Source organism: Oxyura jamaicensis, chromosome 1 (assembly GCF_011077185.1).
Source record: "Oxyura jamaicensis isolate SHBP4307 breed ruddy duck chromosome 1, BPBGC_Ojam_1.0, whole genome shotgun sequence".
In the NCBI taxonomy this organism is placed as follows: Eukaryota; Metazoa; Chordata; class Aves; order Anseriformes; family Anatidae; genus Oxyura; species Oxyura jamaicensis.
In genome coordinates, this window is record NC_048893.1 from 183,438,579 (window position 1) to 183,450,797 (window position 12,219).

The 12,219-nt window shown below is 52.5% G+C and overlaps 1 protein-coding gene across 1 annotated transcript; it reads right to left on the reverse strand.

Annotated features, from left to right (window-relative positions):
* Positions 1-2,932: 2,932 nt before the first annotated feature.
* GSX1 (GS homeobox 1) lies at positions 2,933-4,821 on the reverse strand. Its single transcript, XM_035314810.1, has 2 exons — positions 4,297-4,821; positions 2,933-3,954 (listed from the first exon to the last, which is right to left on the reverse strand). Exons 1-2 carry the CDS (start codon positions 4,682-4,684, stop codon positions 3,599-3,601), a joined length of 744 nt encoding a protein of 247 aa, XP_035170701.1. The 5' UTR covers positions 4,685-4,821; the 3' UTR covers positions 2,933-3,598.
* Positions 4,822-12,219: the final 7,398 nt, after the last annotated feature.

A 12,219-nucleotide genomic window follows, 5' to 3' on the forward strand; every position in this document is an offset into this window, starting at 1 on the left:
CAGCTCAGTGTTAGCACTGTGCAAATGTGTTTGCTGCAGATAAACTGAATTATGAAAATCCCTGGGTTAATAGTATTCGTTTTGTAGTTAAGAACAATAACCCTTAAAATACCAATACATGCTTTCAACTATAAATCTCTCTGATGCTGCCCTTGTATGTAAGGAAGTGAGGTCTAGGGATAAATATGAAAATCACAGAAGCATAAAAGCCAAATAATGCAAATTAATGTCATGGCAGTTGTAAATACCTAGATACCTAGTGCTGGAAAAGTTCTTCGTTCCAGACCTTTGTTTTTTTCCAGGTACTCGGCATTTCTCCTTTTCACATTTTGTACCTGGAGTGGTGGCAGCACATGCAGCAGGATGGGATGTGGGACACCAATGCTCAGCAACGCCAACGGGTGGAAAAGGGAAACCCAAACATCATCCTCAGTCCTCCTTTCCCTGTCAGGATAACCCACCTGTGCTCTGGAGCACAGACCTGAAAGCCTCAAAGCGTGCAGAGAATAGCCTTTCTGCTTGCTGAGGAAGAAATAATTCAACTTCTAGATAAAAATATGGTGCAAAAGTAAATGCTGGAAGGTATTCAAACTCGTTTTGTGGATTTGCAAATGCGTTTCCTGTTGCAATCAGGAGAGGCTAGACATTTTCAGATGCTAAAATGCTTAAGTAACTTTCAAAAACCTACCATCAAAATGGCTGGAGATAGAAAGTTGCAAATTGGTGTGTTATGACATTCGCTTTAGCAGAGGTGCCCACGCTCTTCCCACAGCAAAATGACTTTAATTTGCCCAACCCCAGAGTCCTTGAAAATGACACTCTGAGCATTTGCCGTAATGATTTCTCACTAAATTAGAAAAATGCCCAACTAAGGAGGGATTATCTCTGCATGTGGATGTGGCATAATGACTGTCGAGTGCACTGAGAGCCCCAGTGGGCTTTGCAAGGTACACAGGGTCTGCAGCAGAGGCCGGCATGCATCGGAGAATATTAATACTGTCTTGTTGGGGGCATCCATTGCAATGCTCCACTGCTGCTTAGACAAAATTATACCATCCGGGGGAATTCTCTTTGCTACTTTATATACATCAGGTGTCTTTTAGGGCTGAGGATTAGCCCTAAACTCTCTGGCTGACAAACTCGGTCCATAAAGGACACGGGCACGCGTGTGCACTGTCTGTACCAGGGGCAGTGTCACTGCAGACTCTGCCTTGCAGCCTGTGCCCACCGTGCCTGCAGCACAGAAATGTTGGTGAGCTTGCAGCCATGCACCCAGAAAGTCTCCAAGCTGAGAGATGGGGAGCTCCAGCCTCAGCACCATGTGTGTTTGTCCCACAGGTGCCTGCGTGGCCAGGTTTCGTGGTGAATGAAGAGCAAGCCAGAAGGTCAGTGCCACCATGTCTTATTTTTTTTTTTCTTTTTTTTTCCATCAGGGCTTGCACCGTGAAGGGCCAAAGAGACGGTGGGAATATGCTGGCAGAGAAGGATGTTGAGTTTCAACACAGCTGCCACAATAGCAGTTTAATAGCAGCTCCAAAGCGCCCAGTGCTGGTGTTCCTCCCACCTCACTGCCAGCCAGCTGGCTCAGCCCCATGCCAGAGGAGGCACAAGGAGCACGCACACACACACATACACACAGGGCTCTGCGGGCGCATGGTGACTCCGATGCCAATTCCCCACTAAAGGAGATGCCAGGCCCCTCGGTGAGCCCACTCTGGGCTGGTTCTGCCTCTCTGTTTTGCAATGACTTCGCAAAACAAGCCTGGTACATGCAGCCAGGAAGGGGGGAAAGGGCTGGAAAGGCTTCAGGGCCCTGCTGAGCCAATTAGCTGCAGGGTCCCCAAGCTGGAGCTGGGCCACCGGGGAGGGTGAAGAGGGGGCATCACGGGGCCAAGCACTGCGTGAGGCTGGCTGACTCCTGCAGCAAGGTCGGGCTCTCTCTGCTCCGTATCCCGCAGGGCTACTTCATCCCTGACCCACTAGGTTATGCAAAAACAGCCATGGGAAAAGGAGCCCAGATGATGCTGGATGCAGCATCCTGAAGAGTATCTTGCCCGCCCATCCCACGCCAGCCTGGTGTTGTGCAGAGCCAGCAGAGGATGAAGCAGACACTACTTTGTGCCTTGTCTGCAGGGTCCCCTGTGCCCCACAACTCCTGGGGTGCCCAGGGAGGTCTCCAGTGCCCCACAAGCTGCGGGCACTGCAGAGATATGGTGTGAAATATTTATTTTATGGCTGGGACTTGAGGCCATCTGGGCAGAACCATTTTTGCCAAAGGCAGACCTCTGTTTGGGGTAAATCTGACCATTTCTCCAACCTGGGTGCCCGGGGACCTCAAACCCACACTGAGCTCAGTCTGTGCACAGGGGAACCACACAGACTGTGTGGTTTCCCCGCACCGAGAAGTTTTGTCCACGCAACTGCAGCGGCTCCCCGTCCCTGCGCCATGCGGGGACCCCCGGGGTGTCCGGTCCTGCCGTCCCGTCGAGGTCCGGAGGTCCTGGCGGGGCCGTTTTTCACCGCGGGGTGACCGCGGGGCTCGGGGGCTGGGTGAGGGCAGCGGGGGGGCTTTCAGGCTGCTTCCCCCGCCGGTTTCTCTGCCGGGCCGGAGCACGAAGCCGTGCGTAAAATCGTGCGCTCCACTCCCCGAAGGCAACGGCAGTTCCGGCCCCGACGGGGCTTCTCCTGCCACCCGGACACCCCAGATCGACCGCAGATGGGAGGGGAAGAGTGATGGGAAAGCAGAAGTGTCCGGTACAGCCCGACCTGGAGCTGGGGCTTTGCGGGGAGGCAGCGGGGAGAGCCCCGGGGCTCGCCCACCAGCCGGCGGGGCACCGGGCAGGGTTTCCCCCGCTCCCTGGATGCCTTTTCTCCGCGGAGAAAGGAGGAAACCCCACCGCAGGCTTGCCAGGAGAGGCTGCTGGAGGGTCCCGGTGCCTGTCCCGGTGCCGGGCTAGGGACGAGATGTGTCCGTCGGGAATGGGAAGCGACGGTGCCGCGGGTACCCGCAGTGAGCGGTTGGTTTCTACACGAGGGAAGGGAAATAAACCACCAGCGAGCCTTTTATTGTCATCACCGTCATTATTATCATCGCCATCAGCATCGTTTCTCTGCACATAAATAAATAAATAAATATCTCCCGGGAGGACGGGGACGGACCGGTACAACCACAACTGCGCGCCCGGCAGTGACGGAGCCAAAAACAAAACCGAGAACGATATGGGAGAAAAAAAATAAAATAAAAACAAACAAACAAAACGAAATAATAACATTATGATAATAACCGACCATCTCCCGGCTCTCCCCTCCCGCCGAGCTCCCGGCTCTGTCCCCGAGGGGCTGCGAGGAACCTGCGGGGGCTGCGGGGACACAAGTGGGACAGCGCTCCCGGGGGGGAGCCGGGGGTCCTAGGGAGCAGTTTATTTACGGCCCTCATGAGCCGGGGGGGCTTAGAAAGGCGAGGAAGTCCTTCATCAACGACTCGGCTCGTAGAAAACGGTACAAAATCCTCCGGCGGCACGTCGGCGCTGGAGCGGGCAGGACTCCCCCTCCTGCTCTCGGCACAGTTCCTGGGGAGCTGGGGGGGTGCCCAGGAGGGCTAGGGGGTGACGGCGAGGCCTCTGTCGTCCTTCCCCGAGGAGGACGGAGACATGCGCAAGTCCTCGTCGTCTTCCGAGCACTTGGTGGTGGAAAGGGACGAGCATTTGCAGCTGTGGCCGGGCCCCCCTCCCCGGTGGGAGCTGCTTTTGCCTTCTTTCTTGTGCTTGACCCGGCGGTTCTGGAACCAGATCTTCACCTGCTTCTCGGAGAGGTTCAGGTAGGTGGCGATCTCGATTCGCCGCAGCCGGGAGAGGTACATGTTGGAGGCGAACTCCCTCTCCAGCTCCAGGAGCTGCGTGCTGGTGAAGGCGGTGCGCATCCTCTTGCTGCTGGGCAGCTGGCTGGACGTGCTGTCTGCGGAGCCGAGCCGAGAACACGGTCAGGACCCGCCGGGACCCACCCGGTTTGAGCCCACGGGGGATCCCCGACTTTTCCGCGGAGCGCCCTTCGAGCCCACGGGGGGCGCAGGGCTGGGAGCCCCCTCCCCGAGTGCCTTCAGCATCCACCCCCAGCGTGCAGGCGTACAGTGCGCACCCTTTTTCCCACAGGTGTCTCCCTTTTCCCATGCGTATCCCCTCTTCCGACGCGAGTCCCCCTTTTCCCACGCGTACCCCCTTTCCCCACCCATGACCCCTTTCCCCACCAGTGACCCCTTTCCCCACCCGCCCCCCTTCTCCCCACGCGTGCCCCCCTTACCCACGGAGATGCAGTGGAACTGCCGGGGGTCGGGCAGCGGGTAGGCGCCCTGGTAGAGCGCCGGGGGGTGCCCGACGCTGACGGCGGAGACGGAGTGCTGCTGGCGGCCCAGGGGCGAGTGGCAGTACTGGGAGCCGAAAGGGGGGAAGGAGGCTTTGAGGAGGGGGATGGCGGGCGGCGGCGGGTGCAGCTGGGAGGCGGTGACACAGAGCGGGCAGACGCAGAGCAGCCCGGCTTTGCGAGCGTGGCAGGCTCCGGCCGGCAGCCCGGGCAGGGGGTGCGAGGGGTGCACGGCGTAGGGGAAGAGGGGCGGCGGGGGGCTGCCCTCGCCCTTCTTCTCGCCCGCCTCCCGCAGCACCAGCGAGTCCACCAGGAAGGAGCGCGGCATGGCCCCCGCGCAGCGCCCGCGCAAGTCCCGCGCAGCGGCCGCGCAGCGCCGCTGGCCAGCCCGAGTGGTGCTGAACGGCGTCCGCCCGCCTTAAATAGCGCCCGCGCCATGTGATGGCGGCGCCGGGGCGCTCAATAGGCTTTCTGTGCCTCTTCTCTTGGCATTCACGCCGCACGCTCCCTCATTATTTCCCTTGTTAACTAAATGAACTGCATAATGTACTCTATTCTTGTCGACCCCACCCACGCCGTAGCAGGCGGCCTCTCCCCTCCTCTCCCTTTGGCGGGGTTATTTTCTCATTCTCTCGCGATTTAATATTCTTTTCTTTCTCTTTATCGCTCTCCTTCGCTTTCAGTCCAGCTTTCGGCCCGGCTCCCCCTTGTTTATTTTTGCCGGCTGCAGCCGCGCTTCTCCTGCCAGCCCCCCGGCGCCTTTCCCACCTGTGGCACCAGGTCTGCCCCCTCTCCTCTCGCCGCCGGGACGTTTCGCCCCCCTTTTCGCCGCCCTCCACCATCCCCAACCCCTCGGCTTTGTTCCCAGCCCGGGACCGGGACCCGGAGCCTCAGTCCCGGTCCCCTCGAGGTGACAGCCGCCGCTCCCTGCGTGGGTGCTTGGGCATGGAGAGCGGCCACAAGCAGCGTGGGTTGTGGGGTGCACGGAGCCCCCCACCCAGCGGTCCCCGTCCATCCTCCTGATCCTCCCCGCAGCCCCCAGCATCTCCCCGGGATGCGTCCGGAGCTCCTCCGAGCCTCGGCACCGGGATCCACCGGCAGCGGAGGGGACAAGCCGGGCTTCTTTCCGCCCTACAAGGCGAGGCAGCACGAAAAGAAAAGGCTGTCCCCCCGGTCCTGAGAGCAGGGGACCGCAAAACTTAGCGGCATGGCCCTAAAGCGACTTTCCGAGGTAGGGCGCAAAAGCGCGCAGGGCTCGGCGTTTGGCTCCCCGCAGCGCGCCGGTTCCGTAGGTGAGGAAGGAATGGCAACAGGAGGAGGAAAACACTCCTCGGGGTGTATTTTCTTCCCCATCTCCCCCTTTAATATATAGAAAAAAAAAAAAAAAAGACAAATTCACCCGCCGCCCGACAAACAAAATGCGGGGAGATTTGTTCCTTGCGGGAACCTGCCCGCTTCTAAACCCAGTGCACATTTCCAGACGAGAAGAAAAGCTGGGAAACAATGTCATCCCGTGTCCCTGGCTCGTCCAGGGGCTGCCCTTGCTTGCAATCCCTTTTCTCGCTGAAATCTACGGGAGTTTTGCCCAGATGCTATTGATGCCCGAGCCCGAAAACGTATGGGTGTGCCCGAATAAAAGCCCGTAACGGTGAAAAACGAATGCTGGTAAAAACTCGGTCCTGCAGGGATTTAGTAAGGCTCTCCGAGTGTCTCCCCCTTTCAAGCGTTAACGGGGTGGGTTTAGGATTATTTTATTAATATTTTTTTGGGGGGGTATTTTTAAGGAGCTCGTGATTTAAAGGGTTTTCCCCTGGAGCTTGCACCCGGGAAGGGGCAACTCTCCCCCAGGCGCCGCCGGGGGGCCGGTTCCTCCCCAGCCCGAGGGATTCCCGCTGCCCAGGGGCTGAACCCCAGCGCTCCGAGCCGCGGGGAGGCAAAGGGTTAACGGCTCCTGAATGCACACCAAGCCCAAAGCTACTGGGAAAGAATATCCCAAAAAATAACCAGTTTTTTTTTCCAGCCGCTGGACCTTATTGAATGTCATTGAAGAAAGTTTTGAATGCCAGATAAAGAGAGGCGAATTAAAGTGTGTGACAGCAGAGGATAAGCAAACACAAAGAGAACTCTGTCACACTTTGGGCAAAATCCGTGGGCTTTTTACCAAGCCTCTTCGCTATGATTGAATTAAGTAATAGGAAAACATTTTCTTTCAGTTTAGAGCCATTAGACAAAAACTTCAAAGCGAATAACACTTTTTAATGTGCAGCCCAACAATGGAATCGGTTTTGTGCTGAAATGTTTAAATGGTTTGTTGTGCAACTGCGGGCTGAAATAACCCAGACTGCAGCAAAATAAGCATCCTTCAGGCCGTTTTATGAGCGCTTGAAACTAGCACAGACCTTTAATCCTGGCGCTTTAAACCAGCTTCCCCTGTCTTTTCTGCCCCGCTTCGTGTTGGCTTTTCTCTCTCTCTTGCTTTTTAAATTTTTCATTTTTTCCCCTTGTTTTTTATTTTTCTGGGGGGAAATTCACCTCCCATGTTTGCTACCTCGAAGCCATCCCCGCTAAAAGAATCCGGCACCGGGGGCAGGAGGGAGGCTTCGCCCCGGGGGTACGCGCTGTGGGCGGCTCGGGGGGCGCAGGGGAGAGCCGCCCCCATAGGGGCTGCTCGGTCCCCCCCCCCCCCCCCCCCCCCGCTGCTCCCCCATCCCTGTTCCGCCGTCCCCAAAGCTCCGGAGCCCGGGGAGCATCAGCGGTGCGAGTTCCCTGCCTCCGGGAACGGTGGGTGGGAAATGGAAATGTCACCCCCCACCCCAGCCCCGGTCCCTTGCAGCCGGTGCCGCATCCCCAAGGGGATGGGGAGGAATTAGGGTGTGCATCGATCAGGGGAGAGGGGTACCAGAACGAAATGGGGGGGCGGGGGGAGGCGGGTCGTGGGGTGGAGGAAGGAGGGTGCCCCCTCCCCGGTACTGCCCGGGGGGTGTCACACTGCTCTGCCTGGGGACAGCACTACGGACCTGGGATGAAAAGGGGGTTTTGAGGGACCCGCCGCTGCCTTTTGTGACGGGTCCTGGTTATTTGGGGTCCTTGGCACTAACAGCAGGGGTGGGAGGCTCCCTAGGGGAGCGTGGGGAGGCGCAGCACTTCGGGGCAGGGGGAGGCAAGGATGCTGTCCCTGCCGGCATGAGGGATATAATCCGTATTTCCAAGGAGACCGCATCCTCGCTAGCTGAGGATTCACGGCTCGTGGGTGACTGCGGTATTCCCCAAGAACCGAGCCTTTAACTGCGAATACCAGAATATAAAGCAAAGCCAACGCCACGCACCAGCTGGTGGACTGCCCGAAGAGTGTGCCCTGGGCAAACACACCAAGGAGAAGGTCAAGCCCATAAGGTACCTATGCACCCCTTTAACCAGGGTGTCATAGAATGAATTGGAGTTTAATAGAGCAATCAGAAACATATTAAAAAAAAAAATCACTGTTTTATCAGCAAAAATGGTTTTTGTGGCTGCTGTATTTTCCTCACTGAAGACTCTTGCTTCATGTAACAGGACTAGTTAGCACAAACAGGTACACATATCAGGTTATTTGGGCCCCTGAATCAAACTGGATAAAGAATTAAGGTTTCCTCATGGACTCACTTGCACACTGATGCAGCAGTGGCTGCATGAGCAGCCGGTTATGCAGTGTTCATGTGCACAGCATCACTCTGTTCTGCAGATGGACCACTGAGACAGAATGCTGAAGGCTGAGACCAGCCAGGGAGACAGTGAGAAATTACAGCTACTGAGTGACAGTTGTGGGGTGATCCTTCCCTGGTTTACTCCTGTTATCCGTAATGCAAGTGTGCCCAGAAACAGTGGTAATTTCTTTGTCTTTCATTCCAGTTTCTCCAAAATAAAGGCAAAATGCAGCTTTCTTTGACATTAGGTTGTCCTAAGTCTTCCTTCAGCTGTTGTCTGAGCTAGCAATACCTTCTGAATTCATCACTGTATAAATGTGGTAACCTAACAGCAATGGCCCATGAAGCCCTGCCATCACAATTCCTCTAGTTTCATCTCATTGTCATTACAAGCTATCAGGACAATAATTAACATGAGCCAGTAGAAAACATGCCACAGGGACCATATCAAAGTTTCTTGTTTCCAGGACCTGCGTTTTTTTAGTGATCACATTCAAGAAGCAGATACCTAGAGCAGAGACCTACCATTTAGCTTTTCTTCAGGCCTGGTGCTTGCTGGCAAGGTTGGTCTCTAAGGGAACCCTGAGAGTTTCCCCTCCTTTTAATTCATCTTTTAACTCAATAGGAGATGCCAATGAAGCAGCTGGATGTACTGGGTCTGGCTGGGATGTTAACTTTCCCTGCAGCAGCCCATATGGTGCTGCGCTCTGCACTTGTAGCTAGAACAGCAGTGGTATCACACCGGTGTGGTGTCTGCTGCTGAGCAGTGCTGGCACAGCATCAGGACTCTCTCTGACCCTCCTAGGGGGTGGGCAAAAAAGTGAGAAAGAAACATCAGCAGGGCAGCTGACCTAACCCAACCAAAGGGATATTCCATACCATATGATGTCACACTCAGCAATAAAAGGTGGAAAAAGGAAGAAGAGGGGAGGGCTGGGCTCTCGTGAAAACGTCTGTCCTCCTCCTGAACACCGGCTACGTGCGTTGAGGCCCTGCTTCAAGGACGTGGTCAAGCATCGCTCATTTGTGGGAAGTAGAGAGTAATTTCTTTCCTCTGCACTTCCACATAGCCTTGACTTGTTTTGTTTAGTTATTCCCTTTCCCCCTCCCTCTTCCCCTTTCCTTTTTTCCCTTAGTTGAATTGTTTAATTAATAATAATAATTCCTTAATAATATATATATTTTTCTCTTTAATTACATTATCCTTATATCAACCCATGAGTTGATCTTTCCTTTACTTCTTCCCCTCCTCATCTGAGGAGGGGGAGTGAGAGAGTGGTTGTGGTGTTCAGCTGCCTAGCACAGTAAAACCACCACAGTCCTTTTTCACCAAAAATGGTGAAAAAGTAACAAAAAAAGTAGGAACATGTAAAATACACAACTCATAGGGCAGGAGGCTATATTTTTCCTGCTTTTTCTATGAAGCATTTGAACAGGTTTTGTTTTGTTTTGTTTTGTTTTCAGCCTGATAAACTTCTTTGCAGGTTATTATTACACTTATGTGGAAGGTACCCAACAAACCATCCCAAAGGAACAAAGCCAGCATGTTCTTCTGTAGCATGCGTGCTTGGGACTGTGGGTATGAGGTTTCACATCTGGCATATCTCCCCCTTCTTGGTAGGCTTGGAGGGTTCTGCAGTGATCACAGTTATTGCTCAATAAGGCATCAGGTTACCCGGTTCTGTGGTGGAAGAGAGGAAAATAAATATCTCTCTGCAGGTATAATATTGTCACTATTGAAATCTTCAGTTTTCCCAAGTGCAGTTGTGCAGGAAGATGATGGAGAAAGCAGAATTTTCCTGAGCCATTCCAAAATCAACACCAAAGAGCTGAAGAAGCTGGGATGAGCAAAGACAAGATCAAGCTCTTTGCTTGGAAGAATACCAGCACTTTGCAGAGTTCCCCAGCACGCTGAGACATTTCCCAGAGGGTTTAGCAGTACTGGGGTATTGCCACTTGCAGGAACACATCTTGAAGTGCAGCATTGACAAAGGGGGAGTGCAGCAAATGTACAGGGTATTTTGGGCTGGATCAATGGCTGGTACATCACGTATGGAAAGTGGCAGTGGCTGTGAGAAAGAGGGAGGCTTACTTGTCTACTTGCTCTGGTAAGGCAGAGCCTGGGAGTTGCAGGCAAGGACTGCGGAGCTTGCGCCTTCCTTTGATGTTGGCCAAAGCATGTTCCTCCAGTGTTTATCACACGTGAATGTGAAGTGATTATCTTTACTCAGCTTGTGTAAAGCAGACCTCACCAAGGTGTGTTAACTCTAACTTGCCAGTCCTATTGGCAGACTGAGAGGAACACTCTGAGCTAACAAACCCATTTTCTTCTCTTTATTACATTTCAAAGACCTAAAAATACCTGTGAATATCATAGATTATTTGGGATATTATTTTACCTGTGTTTGTGTCTGCGTATCTGACCATGAACCTCTATGTTGTATTATTAAATATATCAAGTGAGTATACAGGATGGGGGTGTGCATCATACATGACTGTATTGTGGCAACATTTTGGATAAATTATTTCCTGGAAGTCAAGCAGAGGCATTTGTTGACCTCCTTCTGTTTGCGTGGAAATGTTCCAGTACACAACTGAACATTTTTAGCGTTACTAAACAAACTTTAGTTAAAAACTTCAATATGAATAGTCAAGGCAGCATACCACAAGCATACGTGATCATACTATTTTTTTATTATTATTTTATTATTATTATTTTTTTCTGTATTCAGAATGCAGGGAAAGCCTACAGACCTCATTCTTCCACTTCCTTGTTTTTGTTAGTATAACACACTGGTGCCAGGTCTCCATCACCATATTAGATGAACCAGTTTTTAACTTTAATCCTGTACAAGATGCATGTGCACCAGAGGGCAGTGCTTGGACTTGGTGTCACACGGCCACCAGGCACACTTTCTCTGAGCTGCATTGCATCTTTTCAGGGAGTTCCAAAAACTTAGCCTTGCTGTGCCTGGAGTCTGCCTGCAAAGCCATCATTCTGCTAATGTGAGATCTCTGTTGGCTTCTCTGAGGTTGTTAAGGAAATCCACGCACAGACGAAAACCTGTGAGATAAGGCAAGAAGTCCAGTTGCCATGCCTCAGGAGCTGTACTGCCTCACAGACCTGGCATCCATATTTCATTGGTGCAACCACGTAGAGAGTTTGGATGTCTATGTGTTACAGTCTGTCCTGGGCCAGCAACAGACCTGTGAATTCTCCTCCTCAAAGTGTGAATCTCACAAATCTGACTTGTGTGTCACACTTTTGCCATTAGACCTTTGTCTTCCACGTTTGGAAAGTGGAGACAAAAATCTCCTGTCCTGTGGCCCTGGGAGCGTGGTGTCATCACAGCTGGGATGGGATGGGTTATGCTGAGATACTGCTGGAGATGTGTATGAACAAGGGTGCTCAAAGTTTCTCCTGAAGGAGCTCACTTCTTGCCTTTAGTCTGATGCCCCAGTCCCTCCCATTATGAGCTAGAGGCCCATCATGGTTCAGAGAAACTATCCATCACAGGATCCCAGGCAGGGCTGTCTCATATTTTGGGAAGATATCCCAAAGCTGTGTGCTCTGATAGCTCCATGGAGGAGGTTATCCCAAGTTATGTACCCTATCCTACTGCTGGTGAAGTTCAGTGGGAAGACGTATCCCAAAACACTAGTTCAATACCACAGACTTCTGGAATCTCACAGAGCTTGGCAGAGCCTTGGACCCCAAGTCTTGCAGTTTGTGTGAAACGCTTACCTATAAAAGGATGAATCTGCAAAATGTTTAGACTTTATTAAATAATTTTTTTTTTTTAATGTTTAGTTTAATGTCTAGTTCTTTTTTTAATGTTTAAGGTACAGCAGCCTATGCTCTCTGCCATTGTGCAGAGGGTGAGATACACTAGATTTCTTTCTGTATGTGAGACAGATACATTTCTAGCTGTATAAATGCTTTCTGTCAGCCATTCAAAATATTCATTATTTCATTTGAGGAATGGAATAATCTTAGTCAAACATTGTTCTCCATGCAGTGCTCCTGTGGATACATAAATGCTTCTTAGTGTGTTACCTTCCACTTATTGCAGATGTAGGGATGTGCTGGCTTGAGAGGTTAGGGTGTAATTAAGAGTTAGTCACCCTTGGCTCCCTTTGTAGTCCGTGGGGAGAAACATCTACTTCCTGGAAGAGATCC

Excerpts from the sequence above, each read along its gene's own strand:
- GSX1 (XM_035314810.1), bottom strand. The coding sequence starts at position 4,684 with ATGCCGCGCTCCTTCCTGGTGGACTCGCTGGTGCTGCGGGAGGCGGGC. Across the intron at positions 3,955-4,296 it reads GTTCCACTGCATCTCCGTGG|ACAGCACGTCCAGCCAGCTG; the intron begins GTAAGGGGGGCA and ends TCGGCTCCGCAG.